Source organism: Aotus nancymaae, unplaced genomic scaffold, assembly GCF_030222135.1.
Source record: "Aotus nancymaae isolate 86718 unplaced genomic scaffold, 86718_ANA_hifiasm-v0.15.2.pri h1tg000064l_1, whole genome shotgun sequence".
Taxonomy (NCBI): Eukaryota; Metazoa; Chordata; class Mammalia; order Primates; family Aotidae; genus Aotus; species Aotus nancymaae.
The window spans coordinates 12,980,986-12,997,107 of record NW_026988479.1 but is presented as its reverse complement, the minus strand read 5'-3'; the positions used below and the strand labels follow the sequence as shown (position 1 = coordinate 12,997,107).

Genomic DNA, 16,122 nt, shown 5'->3' with positions numbered 1-16,122 from the left:
ACAAGTCTGTGTAGGTCTCCTTCTTGCTCTTCCAGGAATAGGGGTTACTGACTTTCAGACAGCCAATGGTTAGAGACACCTGAGTGAACTTCCCAGCCATGAACTGTGCATGTGCTTGGTAGAGTGGCTGTTAGTAGACCATGTTGTTCCTTCCAACTTTGTCACTAATGCAAACATTGATTTTCCACAGTTAGGAGTTTAGGATATTCTAAATGAAAAAGTCTTACTTACTTAAGAAACAACCTACTTTAGACCCTGGATACCTTGGAATCACAGATATGCTTTATTTGATGTGACTCTGTAGAGAAGTGGGATGACTCCATATAGAGGCCTATGTCACTATTCCTAAGTATATGGTTTCTGTTTTGTTTTTTTTTCCTCAAAGGATGGGAAAAATAGCAGAATGCGGTAGGTAGCAAGCAGGTAGCACATGACTGTCACCAGTATGAATCTGTAGCAGCTGTTCACAAAGTTTTGACCTTCAGTGGAAGTGGATACCATCGTCAGATTCTCTCCTGCTATCTCTGGGATGAAATGCAGTAGGATTTTTTCAAAGAGCAAACTAAGGGAGATTTTTTTCTTTAAAATCATTTATACCAAAAAGCTTCAAACAGAACCTGCTTAAGAATTTCCATTTCTTCAGTTTTATGTTTGGGTAAAATAGCACTACTTTGAGATTTTCCCCCCTTTTTTGCATTGCTTGCTGAAATGCAAATGTTATGTTTGTATTTGTTAAAATGTAGTTAATAGTAATTTCTTTTAATAAGGTTTTTGAGCAGAATGTCTAACTGGTTTTAGGGAAATGTTTTTGGTATCTTTGGCTTTGTGTTATGTGTATGGTTTGTTCTGACTGTGCCGTGTGTTCACTTTAGTATTTTTTGCCATTTTTTCCATTTTATTAGCGTCATGCCTTATCACTTTTCCCCTCATTGATTTCAAAACAATGCATCTGCAGAGAGATGGGGAGGGTAAGTATGGTTCACCATAGTTTAGTTTTTTTGCCTTTTTATGGTTCACTTTGTTTGTCTCTTTATTAAGCCCTTCTCCTGCTGTCCCCATATCTTAGGAAAACTGTTCTGGGTTAAAAGTGAATCCAGAAAAACTTGTTACTTCTGTCTTTTCTTAAAATAGGACATTTCTCATAAAATGTTTACTACCGTTACTTATTTGCTGGGACACAGGTACAAGGGTTGCTTTGAAAATCACTTTATTGTTGGGTTTATTGAGGGATTGCACGCTTTGTACCCAGTTTTTAGTTATCAAATTGATCTGGACTTCAAAAAAATCCTAAATTATGTTCTTATTATTTTGAAAGGAAAGATAATGCTTTAAATGGCTAATGCATAAAGTTAAACTAAATTATTAAAGCAGCACTCTTAGCTATTGTGTGAGGAAAAATAAAACATCACTCTTGAATTTTGACACTGTCAAGCCATCTTTGTATTCATTTTTGCTATTGTTAATAGCCATAACATCAAATTTTTAAATTGTAGTCATTAAAAAACCTGCTGGACGTGGTGGCTCACACCTGTAATCCTAGCACTTTGGGAGGCCGAGGTGGGTGGATCACTTGAGGTCAGGAGTTTGTAACCAGCCTGGCCAACATGGTGAAACCCCATCTCAGCGAAAAATGCAAATATTAGCCAAGCATGGTAGTGAGCGCCTGTAATCCCAGCCACTCAGGAGGCTGAGGCAGGAGAATCACTTGAACCCAGGAGGCAGAGGTTGCAGTGGGTCAAGATTGTGCCACTGCACTCCAGCATGGGTGACAGAGCAAGACTCTGTCTCAAAAAAAAAAAAAAGAAAGAAAAAAAGAAAGTTAATGTGTAGATGGGATTTTTTTTCCCCTCCTGTACTTAAATTTGTATTTGGAGTATATTTGTGGATTATGTGTATGATCTGTATGTAACCAAACATTATATTTGCAAAGACACCGAATGTATTAACATAGCTTTCATTTGAGAGCACACAGGATAACTGCAGTAAAGTAAATGTGCTTAAGAAGGCCTAGTGCTATTAAGTTTTGTCTTAGTAATACTTTTGGGTATTATTAAAAAATATATTATACATAGGAATTCTGTAACAGAAGATAACCTCCACAGTTTAATATTAGAGGCCAGGTGCTGTCAGGTGAATTAGCTCCACCTTTGGCAATGTTAGAATTCTTCCAGAGTCAGAGAGCTCCACTTGGTGAGTGTTCTGTGTAACATGGGGAACAGCTCTCGCTTTTTCTTAACATAGCTATTTGACAGTGAGGGATACGTCATACACCTGGTATCATTTGGTTTTTAAGTTAAATTTCTAAGAACTGTTGAATGTTTGCTGTTTCTAGTTTTCCCCTACTTGAAAAGTAACATTTGGGCTGGGCACAGTGGCTCACGCCTGTAATCCCAGCACTTTGGGAGGCTGAGGCGGGTGGATCACGAGGTCAAGAGATCGAGACCATCCTGGTCAACATGGTGAAACCCCGTCTCTACTAAAAATACAAAAGATTAGCTGGGCATGGTGGCATGTGCCTGTAATCCCAGCTACTCAGCAGGCTGAGGCAGGAGAATTGCCTGAACCCAGGAGGCGGAGGTTGCGGTGAGCCGAGATCACGCCATTGCACTCCAGCCTGGGTAACAAGAGGGAAACTCCGTCTCGGAAAAAAAAAAAAAAAAGAAAAGTAACATTTGTAAATAAAACATCTTTAGACAAGTTCAGAATTATATTAAGTAACATCTTTAGAATTAAAGAGCTTCACAGTATCCTTTCTTGCTTTGCCACTGGGTTCAGAAATTTAAATTTATATGAAAATAGGACTCTGGACTGGGCACTGTGGCTCACGCGTGTAATCCCAGCACTTTGGGAGGCCGAGATGGGAGGATCGCTTGAGCCTGGGAGTTCAAGACCAGCCTGGCCAACATAGTGAGACCTCATCTCTAACAACAACAAAAAAAAGAAAATTAGTCAAGTGTAGTGGCAAGCGCTACTTAGTCCCAGCTACTTGGGAGGCTGAGGTGGAAGGATTACTTGACCCTAGAAGATCAAGGCTGCAGTGAGCCATCATCATCATCATGATACTCAACTCCAGCCTGGGCAGCAGAGCAAAACCTCATCTCAAAAAAATTACAGAATTCTGGGCTAAAAATTGAAGCTTAAATAATTTTAAACTATAGTAGGCTTTGTGAAGATCCTAGTATCTCTTGTTTTTAAATATACATATATATATATAAAATATTATATATATATAAATATACATACATATATAAAATATTATATATATATATATATATACATATATATATATATATAATATTAACCACTACATAATGATATGATTTAAGGAACACATAGCTGGTATTTTATGACTTTTTTCCCATGTGGAATCAAGAGATCCATGGTACTATTCTTTGTGTTTGTTTTATAGAGCCATTTCCTGCTTTTAAGTCTTGGCAGGAGGACTCTGAGTCTGGAGAAGCTCAGCTGTCTCCACAAGCTGGAAGAATGAATCATCACCCCTTGGAAGAGGACTGTCCTCCAGTATTATCACACCGCAGTTTAGATTTTGGGCAAAGCCAGCGTTTTCTACATGATCCAGAAAAGTTGGATTCCTCATCTAAAGCACTATCTTTTACTAGGTATATGATTTTTATGTGCTTACAAGAGGCAATTCCTGTTATATACCCAAGTCTTTTGAGAGATTTAGTCTTCCTGCCTCGGCAACAAGAGCGAAACTCCGTCTCAAAAAAAGAAGATTTAGTCTTCTAAACCTAGAATTCAGAGCTTTCTCCCTCATTTTATGGAACACATTTTTATAACTTTTTTTTTTCTACCCTACTGAGTTCATTGAGGTGTAGTGTTTGAAGTTTGTTCTCAAATACACATTTTCTCATGGTGTATTCATTTATGTATTCATCGCGGAAATACAGAGCTCTGTAAAGGAAGAAGCAAGTGGTGCTGAGCAGTTCCTAATCTTTTTTTATCAAAGCTTTTAATGGATCTGAATGTCAAAAACTTTGCTATGCAGTTTGAACAGTTACAAGAGTGCTGAACTGCTAGGTATCTTTGTTTCTTTTCTGCCTTTGTCCAAGCCAGTTTTAAATGATTCCAAACTGTTTTAATCACCACTTGTATTAGCTAAATTTGTTGTCTATAACACTACAGTGTTTCTTTATACTACCTGTCCTTTAGTGTTAGGGATTATTTTTACCTTAAAGATATACTTACTGGTAATAGTGTTATGTCAGGGCAATAAGAGATACAGTGTTGGTACTTGAAAATTTAACTTACAGTGTTGGCTTTATGTTTTAATTCAGAATTCGAAGATCATCCTTTAGTTCAAAAGAAGAAAAGAGAGAAGACAGAACACCTTATCAGTTGGTCAAGAAACTTCAGAAAAAAATTAGGCAATTTGAGGAACAGTTTGAAAGGGAAAGAAATAGCAAGGTAAGTTTGTAACATTGCCCTGAGTGAATGAAATCTAATATTAGAACTGAGAGGAGGGTTTTTTGAGAGCATTAGTTTAGATCTGTGTGAAAAAGGTAACAAATCTGTGAGATGCCCAGAGGAATAGTGATAATGTAGATATGAAACTATGTAACTCCCTAACCTCCTGACTTCCAGGCCAGTATTCTTGCCATTTGCACCGTGGCATCTTTATATTTCCATTGGCAAAACAGCTTTTTGAATTTTTAGAGCAAGTGCTTTACATTGACAAATCATGTTACTGGTATTTCTGCTTTATCAAAAACCCCAAGTACCAAGTGGGGTGAAGAGGGAGTTTGTGAGGGATGAAATGAGGGAGGGAAAGAGAGTTTTATTAATTAGAGCATGTGAAGTGAAAGACTCCTGTACTTGGAGTCAGAAGACCCATATTCAAATCTGGCTTCTGCCAGTTACTAGACCCTGCCCCGGGAGAACTTGACTTAATATCCTGCCCTATTTAATTAAAATAAGATGAAATAAGAATTGAGTAGTCTTTTCTGTGGCAACTGTAAAATATTATTTGGATATAAATTAACATAACTATTGTTTATCACAAGTGTCAGTGATTCTGCTCTATAATTTTTCAGCCCTCCTACAGTGATATTGCTGCCAATCCAAAGGTATTAAAATGGATGACAGAGCTTACAAAACTGCGGAAGCAAATTAAAGGTATCTTATGTGCCATTTTGTAAAACATTCTTTATATTAATGTCTAAGAATTACAGTTAAAACTTTTGATAATTTTAAATCTTGAGCAGTTTGACAAAAATAAAAGTTACCTTTTTTCCTTTTATTAGGGTCAAAATTGCATATCATAATACTGTTACAGTACAGTACTGTGGTTCTGTATTATATTTTAAATGTCTTTATTGTGTTTTTATTAGTAATATCTTTTTGAAAGATACCTGAGATTGTATGTTTGTAAATGAACTGATATTTATAAAGTTTATCTGAAATACATTTCAAATATTAAGCAGCTTTGAGTTTTGGTGGATATTTCACTAAGATTTTTTGGTAGGTATTTTCATCTAAGACTAAGAATGTCTTATCACAGTGACTGTTTATACCACAAAGACTAAATTGTAACTCTTGAATGATAAACTAGGCCTTGCATTTCTGGGTATCAACCCAGTATAGTAATTGTTGAAGTATGTTTACCTTGTAGATGCTTAGTGAGTACACGTTTTAATAATTACTACTTTATCTGTGCCAAATATGGGTTTATTATCTAGAGCATCACTTTGGTTTATTCATTTAAATTTACTCAGTAAAGTTGTGTTGTTTTGTTTTGTTTTGTTTTGAGACAGAGGTTGCCCAGGATGGAGTTCAGTGATGCCATCTCAGCTCACTGCAACCTCTGCCTCCTGGGTTCAAGTGATTCTTGTGCCTCAGCCTCCCAAGTAGCTGGGATTACAGGGGCATGCCACCAAGCCCAGATAATTTTTGTAATTTTAGTAGAGATGGGGTTTTGCCATGTTGCCCAAGCTGGTCTCAAAACTCACAGCCTCAAGTGATCTACCCGTCGTTTCGGCCTCCCAAAGTGCTGGGATTACAGGTGTAGGCCACCACACCTGGCCTATTTTTTTGAGACAGAATCTTGCTCTGTCACCAAGGCTGGAGTGTGGTAGTATGGTCATGGCTCACTGCAGCCTTGAACTCGTGGGCTCAAGTGATCCTCCCACCTCAGCCTCCAGAGTGTAGCTAGGACTACAGGCATGCACTGCAACACCCAGGTAACTTTTTAAAATTTTGCGTAGAGTTGGGGCCTTGCTTTGTTGCCTGGATTGGTCTCAAACTTCTGGCCTTAAGTGATTCTCCTACCTCGGTCTTGCAAAGTGTTGGGATTATAAGTATGAGCCACTGGGCTAGGCCCAGTAAAGTTTTTAGTATATCTGAAGTACTAAGTATTTTGTAGACAACTAGGGATATAGCAGTGAACAAGACAGACACAATCCCTACTGTTATGGAGTGTATATTCTTGGGGTTAAGATAACCTCTCTCTCTCTCTCTCTCTCTCTCTCTCTCTCTCTCTCTCTCTCTCTCTCTCTGTCTTTTGAGATAGGGTTTGACTATGTCGCCTAGACTGAAGTGTAGTGGCAGTGGCACGATCTTAGCTCATTGCAATTTCTACCTCCTGGGCTGAAGCGATCCTCCCATCTCAGCCTCCTGAGTAGCTGGGACTCCAGGCACATGCCACTATGCCCGGCTAATTTTTTTGTAATTTTAGTAGAGATGGCATGTCACCGTGTTGCCCAGGCTGGTCTCAAACTCTGGGCTCAAACAATATGTCTGCCTTGGCCTCCCACAGTGCTGGGATTATAGGCATGAGCCACCATGCCCGGCCAAGATAATCTCTCTTAACTTCTCTTTAGAATATCACTTAATTTTCTCCTACACTTCTGTTAAAGATTTCCTTGCTTAATGCCAGTTTCCAGTCATCAGTGAAAATTATTACCTTGATTGTATTAGTAATTGATACCATTAAATCGTCTAGCATTGGCCTCCTAATTTCTCATTTTCTTTCCTTTTACTGCCCATCTGCTGTATGGTAGCCAGAATTATCTTTAAAAAAGTCATGTTAGCCTGGGTCCCAGCTACTCTGGAGGCCAAGGCAGGAGGATCACTTAGGCCCAGGAGATCAAGGCTACAGTGAGCCATGTTTGTGCCATTGCACTCTAGCCAGGGTGACAGGGCAAGACCTTGTCTAGGAAAGAAAAATAAATAAAAAGTCATGTTACTTTCTTGTTCTCAAGCCCTTCAGTGGGCTTCCACCCAGAATAAAGTCAAAACTCCTTACTGTGGCTTTCAAGGCCTTGCACACTCTGCCTTTGGCCAATTTGATCACTTTCATATCTCTTTTTTGTTCCTCAAACTTGCCAAGCTTTAGAACCTCCTCATTGGCTGTTGCCTCACTGGGGACAAATGCCCTTCTACTAAATCTTCTGTGCTAGAAGAGCTCCGTATTCCATATTTTACCGAGATGATACTATTCAGAGAAGTCTCTTTTGTCGGTCCCATCCAATGTAGTTGTTCCTCCACAAATTATATTCCTTTTAGCACTGTGACTCTATCCTGTTTTATCTTACTTATAGATCATAGCATTTTCAAAAGTTATTTTACTAATCTGAGTACTTGGTTATTGTTTTTCCTTCCCTGAATATATGCTTCACGAGAACAGGGACCATGTCTGTTTTGTTTTCCTCTGTATCTCCTATGCTCATCAGAGTATTTTATTCTATAGTATGCTCTCTAAGGATATAAAAATAATAGCTTGCTCTCTCTTTTTTCTTTCTCTTTTTGTTTTTTTTGAGACAGAGTCTCACTCTGTTGCCCAGGCTGGATTGCAGCGGGCAAACCAAGAGGTTTACTGCAGCCTGAGCCTCCCAGGTTCAATGTGGTCTTCCCACCCCAGCCTCCCAAGTAGCTGGGACTTACAGGCAGGCATTTACCACCATGCTTAGTTATTTTATTTTATTTTTTTTTTGAGACAGACTGACAGGACTGTCACCCAGGCTGGAGTGCATTCCCATGATGTTGGCTCACTGCAGCCTCTGCCTCCTGGGTTCAGGTGATTCTCCTGCCTCAGCCACCCAAGTTACTGGGATTACAGGCGTGTGCCACCACACCTGACTAACTTTTGTATTTTTTTTAGAGATGGTGTTTCGCCATGTGGGCCAGGCTGGTCTCAAACTCCTGACCTCAAGTGATACGCCCGCCTCAGGCTCCCAAAGTTCTGGAATTACAGGCGTGAGCCACAACGCCCGGCTTCAGCTAATTTTAAAAAATTCTTCGTAGAGGCTGTGCACAGTGGCGCACACCTGTAATCCCAGCACTTTGGGAGGCTGAGGCGGGTGGATCATGAGGTCAGGAGATCGAGACCTTCTTGGCCAACATGGTGAAACCCATCTCTACTAAAATTACAAAAAAATTAGCCAGGCATATGGTGCACGCCTGTAGTCCCAGCTACTCAGGAGGCTGAGGCAGAATTGCTTGAACCCAAGAGGCGGAGATTGCAGTGAGCCAGGATCGCGCCTCTACACTGCAGCCTGGGCAACAGTGTGAGACTCCGTCTCAAAAAAAAAAATTTTTTTTTGGTAGAGATGGGGTCTCACTCTGTTGTCCAGGCTAGTCTCAAACTCCTGGGCTCAAATCCTTCTTTCTCAGCCTCTCAAAGTTCTGGGATTACAGGTGTGAGTCTAGAATAGCTGTCTTGCTGTTTTTTGCTTTTTAAATGTTTTATTTGGCTTTGAAATTTCTGAGTCTGTGCTACTAATGTATACTTTCTTGTTGTGTATCTTGCTTATGCTTTGACCCAGTCACATTTTAGCTAAGACCAATTATTATTTATCTGTCTTTATTTCTGAAATGTAGATGCAAAACACAAAAGTTCTGATGGAGAATTTGTACCTCAGACACGTCCACGTAGTAACACTCTTCCAAAAAGCTTTGGCTCTTCGCTAGACCATGAAGATGAAGAGAATGAAGATGAACCCAAGGTCATTCAAAAGGAGAAGAAACCAACTAAAGAAGCAACACTTGAACTTATTCTTAAAAGACTGAAAGAAAAACGTATTGAGAGGTGTCTTCCAGAAGATATCAAGGTAATCTTGAGCTACGATTTTTGCCCAGATTAGCCTTTAGAATTCCTGAAACAAAATAATTACTATAGTAGGATAGAGATATCTAAGTAGTCTGATTTTCCTGAATCTGCTCGCCAGCTTTACAGATTCAAAAACATGCTTTAGTCAGCATAACAAAAGTACCATATACTTCAGGAATTGAGTCATAATAAAACTGAAAAACTAGAATGCTAATGAGTTCATTTATGTTGGAGGCAGTTGGCAAGATGAGTGTGTAAAAGAACATGAAACAAGTAGCTCATGCCTCTAATTCCAGCACTTTCTGAGGCCGAGGCAGGAGGATTGCCTGAGTCCAGGAGTTTGAGACCAGCCTGAGTAACCAAGTGAGACCCTGTCTCTACAAATAAAATTTAAAAATTAGTGCACGTGGTGGTGTGTATCTGTAGTCCAGTTACTTGGAAGGCTGAGGTGGGAGGATCAATGGAGCCCGGGAGGTTAGGACTGCAGTGAGCTGTGCCTCAAGCCTGGGTGACAGAGTGAGACCCTGTCTTAAAAAATAATAATAAAAAAAAAATAAAGCATGAAACAACCTGAGTTTGAATCCTGTCCTGGTGTCTTAATAGCTATAGGTATTGAGCTCCTAGCTTATGCCAGACATTGGCTAATTATATTTTATGCATTATGCCACTCAGTCCCTTCAACAATCTTATAATGTATATGAATGTGATTATATCCATTAATACTAACTTGATATGGTTGTTAGGAGGATTAAATGAAATTTTTTTTTTTTTGAAGAGCCATTATTCTTTTCCAGTAAAGCCTGTGCCTAGCGCAGTCCTCATCAAAGCACTTGGCAACCTAAGCATATATTAGATGAGATTTGCTTGGAGAATAGAGAGAGTAGATGGTCTCAGGTGAACTTTTATCTAGGTAATAGTGAGTTCTGATGCAGAACTTGTATGTTGACAACACAGAGTACACCTCTCTCAAGATCCAAATATTGGAGTCTTTCTTTCCCTTGAACAGAGCTGAATTAGTCATTCTCATCACTTCCCCTCTTTTCTTTTGCTTAAAAAAAAATTTTTTTTTTTTGGCTGGTTGTGGTGGCTCACATCTTTAATCCCAGCACTTTGGGAGGCTGAGGTGGGTGAATCACCTGAGGTCAGGAGTTCGAGACCAGCCTGGCCAACATGGTGAAACCCCGTCTCTACTAAAAATACAAAACAATTAGCCAGATGTGGTGGCACACTCCTGTAATCCCAGCTACTTGGGAGGCTGAGGCAGGAGAATTGTTTGAACCCAGGAGATGGAGGTTGTGGTGAACCACCTCCATCTACTCCAGTCTGGGCGACAGAGCAAAATGTAGTCTCAAAAAAATTTTTTTTGTAGAAAATTTTGTGTGTGTATGTGGAAATCGTGTCTCACTGTGTTGCCCAGGCTGGTCTTGAACTCATGGCCTTGAGTACTGAGATTATAGGTGTGAACCACAACACCAAGCCCTTTCTTTTAGTTTTAAGTTTTGTGTTAGAATAAATGTCCCCCTACCCCCTACAACCTTATTCAAATGTATTATCCTTGGTTTAAGACTGATTCAAGCTTGAGGTTGAAGTCACAGTGTTTGACAGACTCTACTCAGCTATCCTCTACTGAATGTATATAATCTAAAGTTATTATAGCAAGATGTTATCCAGTGAATTTTTATCTTTAATTTTACTCTTGTGAGAAACCAGGGTAGTAGTAATGAGTCCTGGACGTAAGTAGAGAGATTATTTGGTCTAGCGTTAAAGGATTTTTTTTTTTTTTTTTTTTTTTTTTTGAGATGGAGTCTGGCTCTGTTGCCCAGGCTGATGTGCAGTGGCATGATCTTGGCTCACTGCAACCTCCGCCTCCTGGGTTCAAGAGATTGTCCTGCCTCCGCCTCCCGAGTAGCTGGGATTAACAGGCGTCCGCCACCACACCTGGCTAAGGGGTGTGTGTGTGTGTGTGTGTGTGTGTGTGTGTGTGTGTGTGTGTTTTAGTAGAGATGAGGTTTTACCGTGTTAGCCAGGCTGGTCTTGAACTCCTGACCTTGTGATCTGCCCGCCTCGACCTCCCAAAGTGCTGGGATTACAGGCGTGAGCCACCACGCCTGGCAAGGGTATTCTTTATACAAATTTTTACAAATTTTTTTGTAGAAAACTTTTTTTTGTGGAAATCATGTTTCACTGTGTTGCCCAGACTGGACTTGAACTCATGGCCTTAAGTGTTGAGATTATAGGTGTGAACCCCAACACCAAGCCCTGAACACATGTTCAGGTGTTAATAGTTGATCTATAGAATGAAGAGGACAAATTTGTTTTAATTAGTAGAGTATGCAGGACTTACCATATTTATTTGTCTGTGGAACTTGTTTGTGGACAGATACATTTGGGAAGCATTGCCTACTCTACTAATTAGACTACTAAAAGCTGTGAGAAGAGTATTAGAGTGTAAAGAATGTGCCAACCCAAATGAGGGGAAACTGAAGTAATAGAGAAGTCTGAGATCACAAATGGACATTGTTGAGCTTTTTCCAGGATCTTTCCACTATACTGCTTCCAGATTTTCTTAATCATTTAGGAGAAATATTGTATTGTAAAACCTATGTGTGTGTGCACATGCACATGCATGCCCACTCATCTTAATGCCAATAAAATGCCAACAACATTAAATAGTGAGTGTTATGTATGTTTACTCTGTGCTGAGTAGGCAGTGTTGCAAATGCTTTCCAAAGAACTCATTTAATCTTCATTAAAGCCCTTTAAGGTAGAATGAAGTATTACCGTTTTACACATGAGGATGTTGAATACAAAGAGGTTAGGTAATTTACCCAAGCCAGTATTCATAATCTATTCAGATAAAATGTAAATCAAGCCATCGAAGGGGTTTGTACCTACTTATTATAAGAGCAAATTGTACAGGAGACTGAAAATTTTGCCTGCAAATCTGTAAGCAAAGGGTGCATTAACCTGGGCTAGACTGTTGATGGTTTGCCCTTCCTGCCTAATTGTTTATATTGTGGGAGTGAGGAGAGTATTAATGGTGCCAGTGGAGTTAAAAAAAAAATTTGTTGTTGTTGTTGTTTAATTCCAGAAAATGACCAAAGATCATTTGGTGGAAGAGAAAGCTTCTCTTCAAAAAAGTCTTCTTTACTATGAAAGTCAACATGGAAGGCCGGTAATATCTCTCTTGCTAAAAAGATTTGATTTTCTGTCTTAAAAAGGAACATGAATCACTTTTGTGGCCTATATTCTTCAGAGCTGTTTTTCGAGCATTATTTCCTACAGTTGGGGGATTGCTTATTGATTTAATATAACATTTGAAATTCAGGGAATAAGTCTTGTTTAATATTTTGGACATTTTAGATTTGTGATGACTAGACAGTTTTTTTTTTTTTTCTTGCTTCAGGTGACCAGGGAAGAAAGGCACATTGTTAAGCCTCTCTATGATAGATACAGGCTTGTAAAACAAATGCTGACAAGAGCTAGCATCACTCCTATCCTTGTAAGTAAAACAAGCAATATTTCTCTAGTTCATTTTATCAAGATGTACTCTTCCAAAAAAAAATTATTACTGTGGTATATTGGGGAAATATACATAGCCAAGGCAGAAATAATTGTCATTGTAAGGTGAGATTACGGATTTTAAAATATAAAATAGGTAACTAATCATGTCTGCTAGTATATCCCAAACACTTTTGTAAGCATTTTTATGTATGCTTATGTCATTAAATCCTGACAAGTCAAATCACAACAGGTAGACTATGATAGTATCGTTTCACAGGTGATGAAACTGAGACTTAGGCAGTGAGTCATGTGCCTAAAGTAATCTACTTTGTAGGTGACAGAAGCAGAATGAGAAACTCATTCAGACTCCTTGTCTAGTTTCTTTCCATTTAAATTAATGTCTTTGAAAATGCATCAGTTTTGTGGTGGCCATGGTGATGTCCTTCTATTTGCATAATGATACAAGCTGACTTTTAAAATAACTTAATCTTTTTAATGAGAAAAAGTCACTTAAAATAATGCTTATTAGTATTGGTGTACATTTTTAAAGAAAAATGAAAACTTTAATATTTAAATGCATATTAAGTGCTATCTCCAAATTAACCTTTAGACAGTATGTCTATAGATAGATTGGTCTTGGGTTCAAATAGAAAACAGCATATAGCCCATTCTGCATTATTTCCTATGAATTAATTCACTGAACCTTCCGGATTGCTGTGGCTTTCAGGCTATTTTTATGTTGCTAGCCACTTGCATGGCAACTTCCTTTAGGTGATGACTACCTGGTAACTTTTTTTCACCCAAATTTTATTTTAGATTCAAGGGGTATGTGTGCAGGTTTATTACCTGGGTATATTGCGCGATGCTGAGGTTTGGGGTACAAATAGTCCTGTCACTTAGGTACTGAGCGTAGTACTCAGCAGTTTTTCACCCATTGCTCCCCTCCCTCCCTTCCCCCTCTAGTAGTCCACACATAAACTATATGTATGTTCTTATCATTTAGAATTTTTTAAATATTTGTCTGTTGCCTGTTTTATGCCCATGAGTACCTGATGTTTAGCTCCCACTTACAGATGAGCACATTCAGTATTTGCTTTGCTGAATCACTGTTCATGTGTTAATTTGCTTGGGATAATGGCCTCCAGCGGCATCCATGTTACTCTAAAGGACATGATTTTGTTCTTTTTTATGGCTGTATAATATTCCATGGTGTATATGTACCACATTTTATACAGTCCACTGTTGATGGGCACCTGATTACATGACTTTGCTATTGTGAATAGTGCTGTGATAACCATGTGACTGCATGTGGTTTTTTTGGTAGAATGATTTGTTTTCTTTTGGATATATATGAGTAGTGATGGGATTGCTGAGTCAAATGTGAGCAGATGAATGGGTAAATAAGATGTGGTAACCTCTTAAGCCATAAAAAAAATGAAAGACTGATAGATGCCACAACATGGGTGAACCTTGGAAACAAGGTGAATGAGAGAAGCCTGACATAAAAGGCCACATATTATATGATCCCATTTGTATGAAACACTTAGAATAAGCAAGACCATAGAGACGGAATTTAGATTAGTGGTTATCAAGCGCTAGCCGGGGGCGGGGGAGAAGGCAAATGAGTGACAGCTAATGGGCACAGAGTTTCTTTTGAGGTAATGAAATGTTCTGAAATTAGTGGTGATAGTTGCACAACTTGGTAGATGTACTAAAAACCACCAAATCATACATTTTAAAAGGGTGAATTTTATGATACGTGATTATATCTTAATAAAGCTATTATTTTAAAAAAAGAATGAGAATGGTTCTTAAACCAAAAAAGTTGACACCTATTTTTAAAAAGAAAAGTGCTTCCAATTAAACTATATGTATGTTCTTATTTAGAATTTTAAAAATATTTGTTGTATGAACTCTTTTAGACTTCTCTAGACATAAATTATCTTCCTTGTGCGTAAATAAAAATATAAGCAAAAATAAATTTAAGCATTTCCTAAAAAAACGCAAATGCTTAAGACTTTGAAAATAAAGTTTAAGATTCATAACATAATGAAGTGAAGCTTCACTGGACACTTTGAATACTTAAAATGTAAAACTATATTATTGATTGTTTTAGGGATCTCCATCCACCAAGCGAAGGGGTCAGATGTTACAGCCAATCATAGAAGGAGAAACTGCACACTTTTTTGAAGAAATCAAGGTAATCCTTTAAAGAAATAATTATCTGATCCCTTACCTAAAGAAAAAATTCAAAGTCAAGGCATGTTTGATTCTATGTTTGGATATCTATTTAGGAAGAAGAAGAAGATGGTGTTAATCTGTCCTCTGAGTTAAGTGATATCTTGAAAACTGCAGTACAGATACAGTCTTCATTGGAAAACTCTGAATCTGATGTTGATGAAAATCAAGAAAAACTGGCTCTGGATCTCCGATTGTCAAGTTCTCGAGCAGCTTCTATGTATGTATGCTGATTTGTGATTTTAGCCTATTTTTATAATAAAATGTATATGCCAAGAAATTTAATGTTGAATAATTGAGATTTAGGAATTAGGTAAATCAAGAATTTATCAAAGGACACATGCTTTTTAAGTGTGATGTATTGTCATTCTCATTTTTATTTATTTTTTGAGATGGAGGTTTGCTCTTGTTGCCCAGGCTGGAGTGCAGTGGTGCGATCTCAGCTCACCGCAACTTCCACCTCCCAGATTCGAGTGATTTTCCTGCCTCAGCCTCCTAAGCAGCTGTGATTATAGGCATGCACCACCATGCCCGGCTAATTTTGTATTTTTAGTAGAGACGGGGTTTCTCCATGTTGTTAGGCTGTGCTAGAACTCTTGACCTCAGGTGATCTGCCCACCTCTGCTTCCCAAAGTACTGGGATGACAGGAATGAGCCAGTGCGCTTCGTACCATTCTTATTTTTAAATAAATCATTACCATGTTTCAAAAATTAAAAAAAAAAAAATCTAGCCAGGCACAGTGGCTCATGCCTATAATCCCAGCACCTTTTGAAGTTGAGGCAGGAGGATCCCTTGAGGCCAGGAGTTCAAAACCAGTCTGGCCAACATAGTGAGACCCAGATGCTATAAAAATGTTTTTTAAATTAGCCAGGGGTGGTGGTGTGCACCTGTAGTCCCAGATACTTGGGAGTCTTAGGCAAGAGGATTGCTTGAGGCCACTGTGTTCCAGTCTGGGCGACAGAATGAGACTGTCTGTAAAAAGGCAAACAAACAAATAAAATCCTGCAGTTGATTTATAACAAAGTACAGGAAGTAGTTGAGAGTTGATCTCTTTGTTCTGTATCCACTTCTTTACCTTTGGACTGTATGGTGTATGTCACTGGTTCTGAGCCCTGACTTCACTTTACAATCACCTGCCAAGATTTTAAAGTACTGATGCTTGAGTCCTTCAGCTATTCTGACATAACTGGTTTGCAGTAGAACTTAGGCATTTGTAGACCTAAGAGTTCCTCAGCTGATTTTAATTTGCAGCCAGCGCTAGAACCTCTGTTAAGAATATAATGAATCAAGTTTTGCCCTTCAGTATTTTCTT

General features: G+C 38.7%; 1 protein-coding gene across 5 annotated transcripts in view; it reads left to right on the top strand.

Annotated features, from left to right (window-relative positions):
* FAM13B (family with sequence similarity 13 member B) overlaps window positions 1-16,122 on the top strand; it is a 102,299-nt gene that overhangs the window by 82,022 nt on the left and 4,155 nt on the right. For 3 of the 5 annotated variants that reach the window (XR_001104594.2, XM_012434498.2, XM_012434785.2), the window contains 9 exons: window positions 903-968; window positions 3,410-3,620; window positions 4,299-4,428; window positions 5,055-5,136; window positions 8,839-9,068; window positions 12,159-12,242; window positions 12,474-12,569; window positions 14,688-14,771; window positions 14,866-15,029. Coding sequence is in view for 4 of the 5 variants with exons in the window: in XM_012434498.2 (XP_012289921.1) it covers window positions 903-968; window positions 3,410-3,620; window positions 4,299-4,428; window positions 5,055-5,136; window positions 8,839-9,068; window positions 12,159-12,242; window positions 12,474-12,569; window positions 14,688-14,771; window positions 14,866-15,029 (1,147 nt within the window). In the remaining variant the exon portion in view is untranslated. The remainder of the gene's footprint in view (window positions 1-902; window positions 969-3,409; window positions 3,621-4,298; window positions 4,429-5,054; window positions 5,137-8,838; window positions 9,069-12,158; window positions 12,243-12,473; window positions 12,570-14,687; window positions 14,772-14,865; window positions 15,030-16,122) is intronic. The other 2 variants (XM_064366358.1, XM_012434694.2) reach the window with 1 other exon arrangement.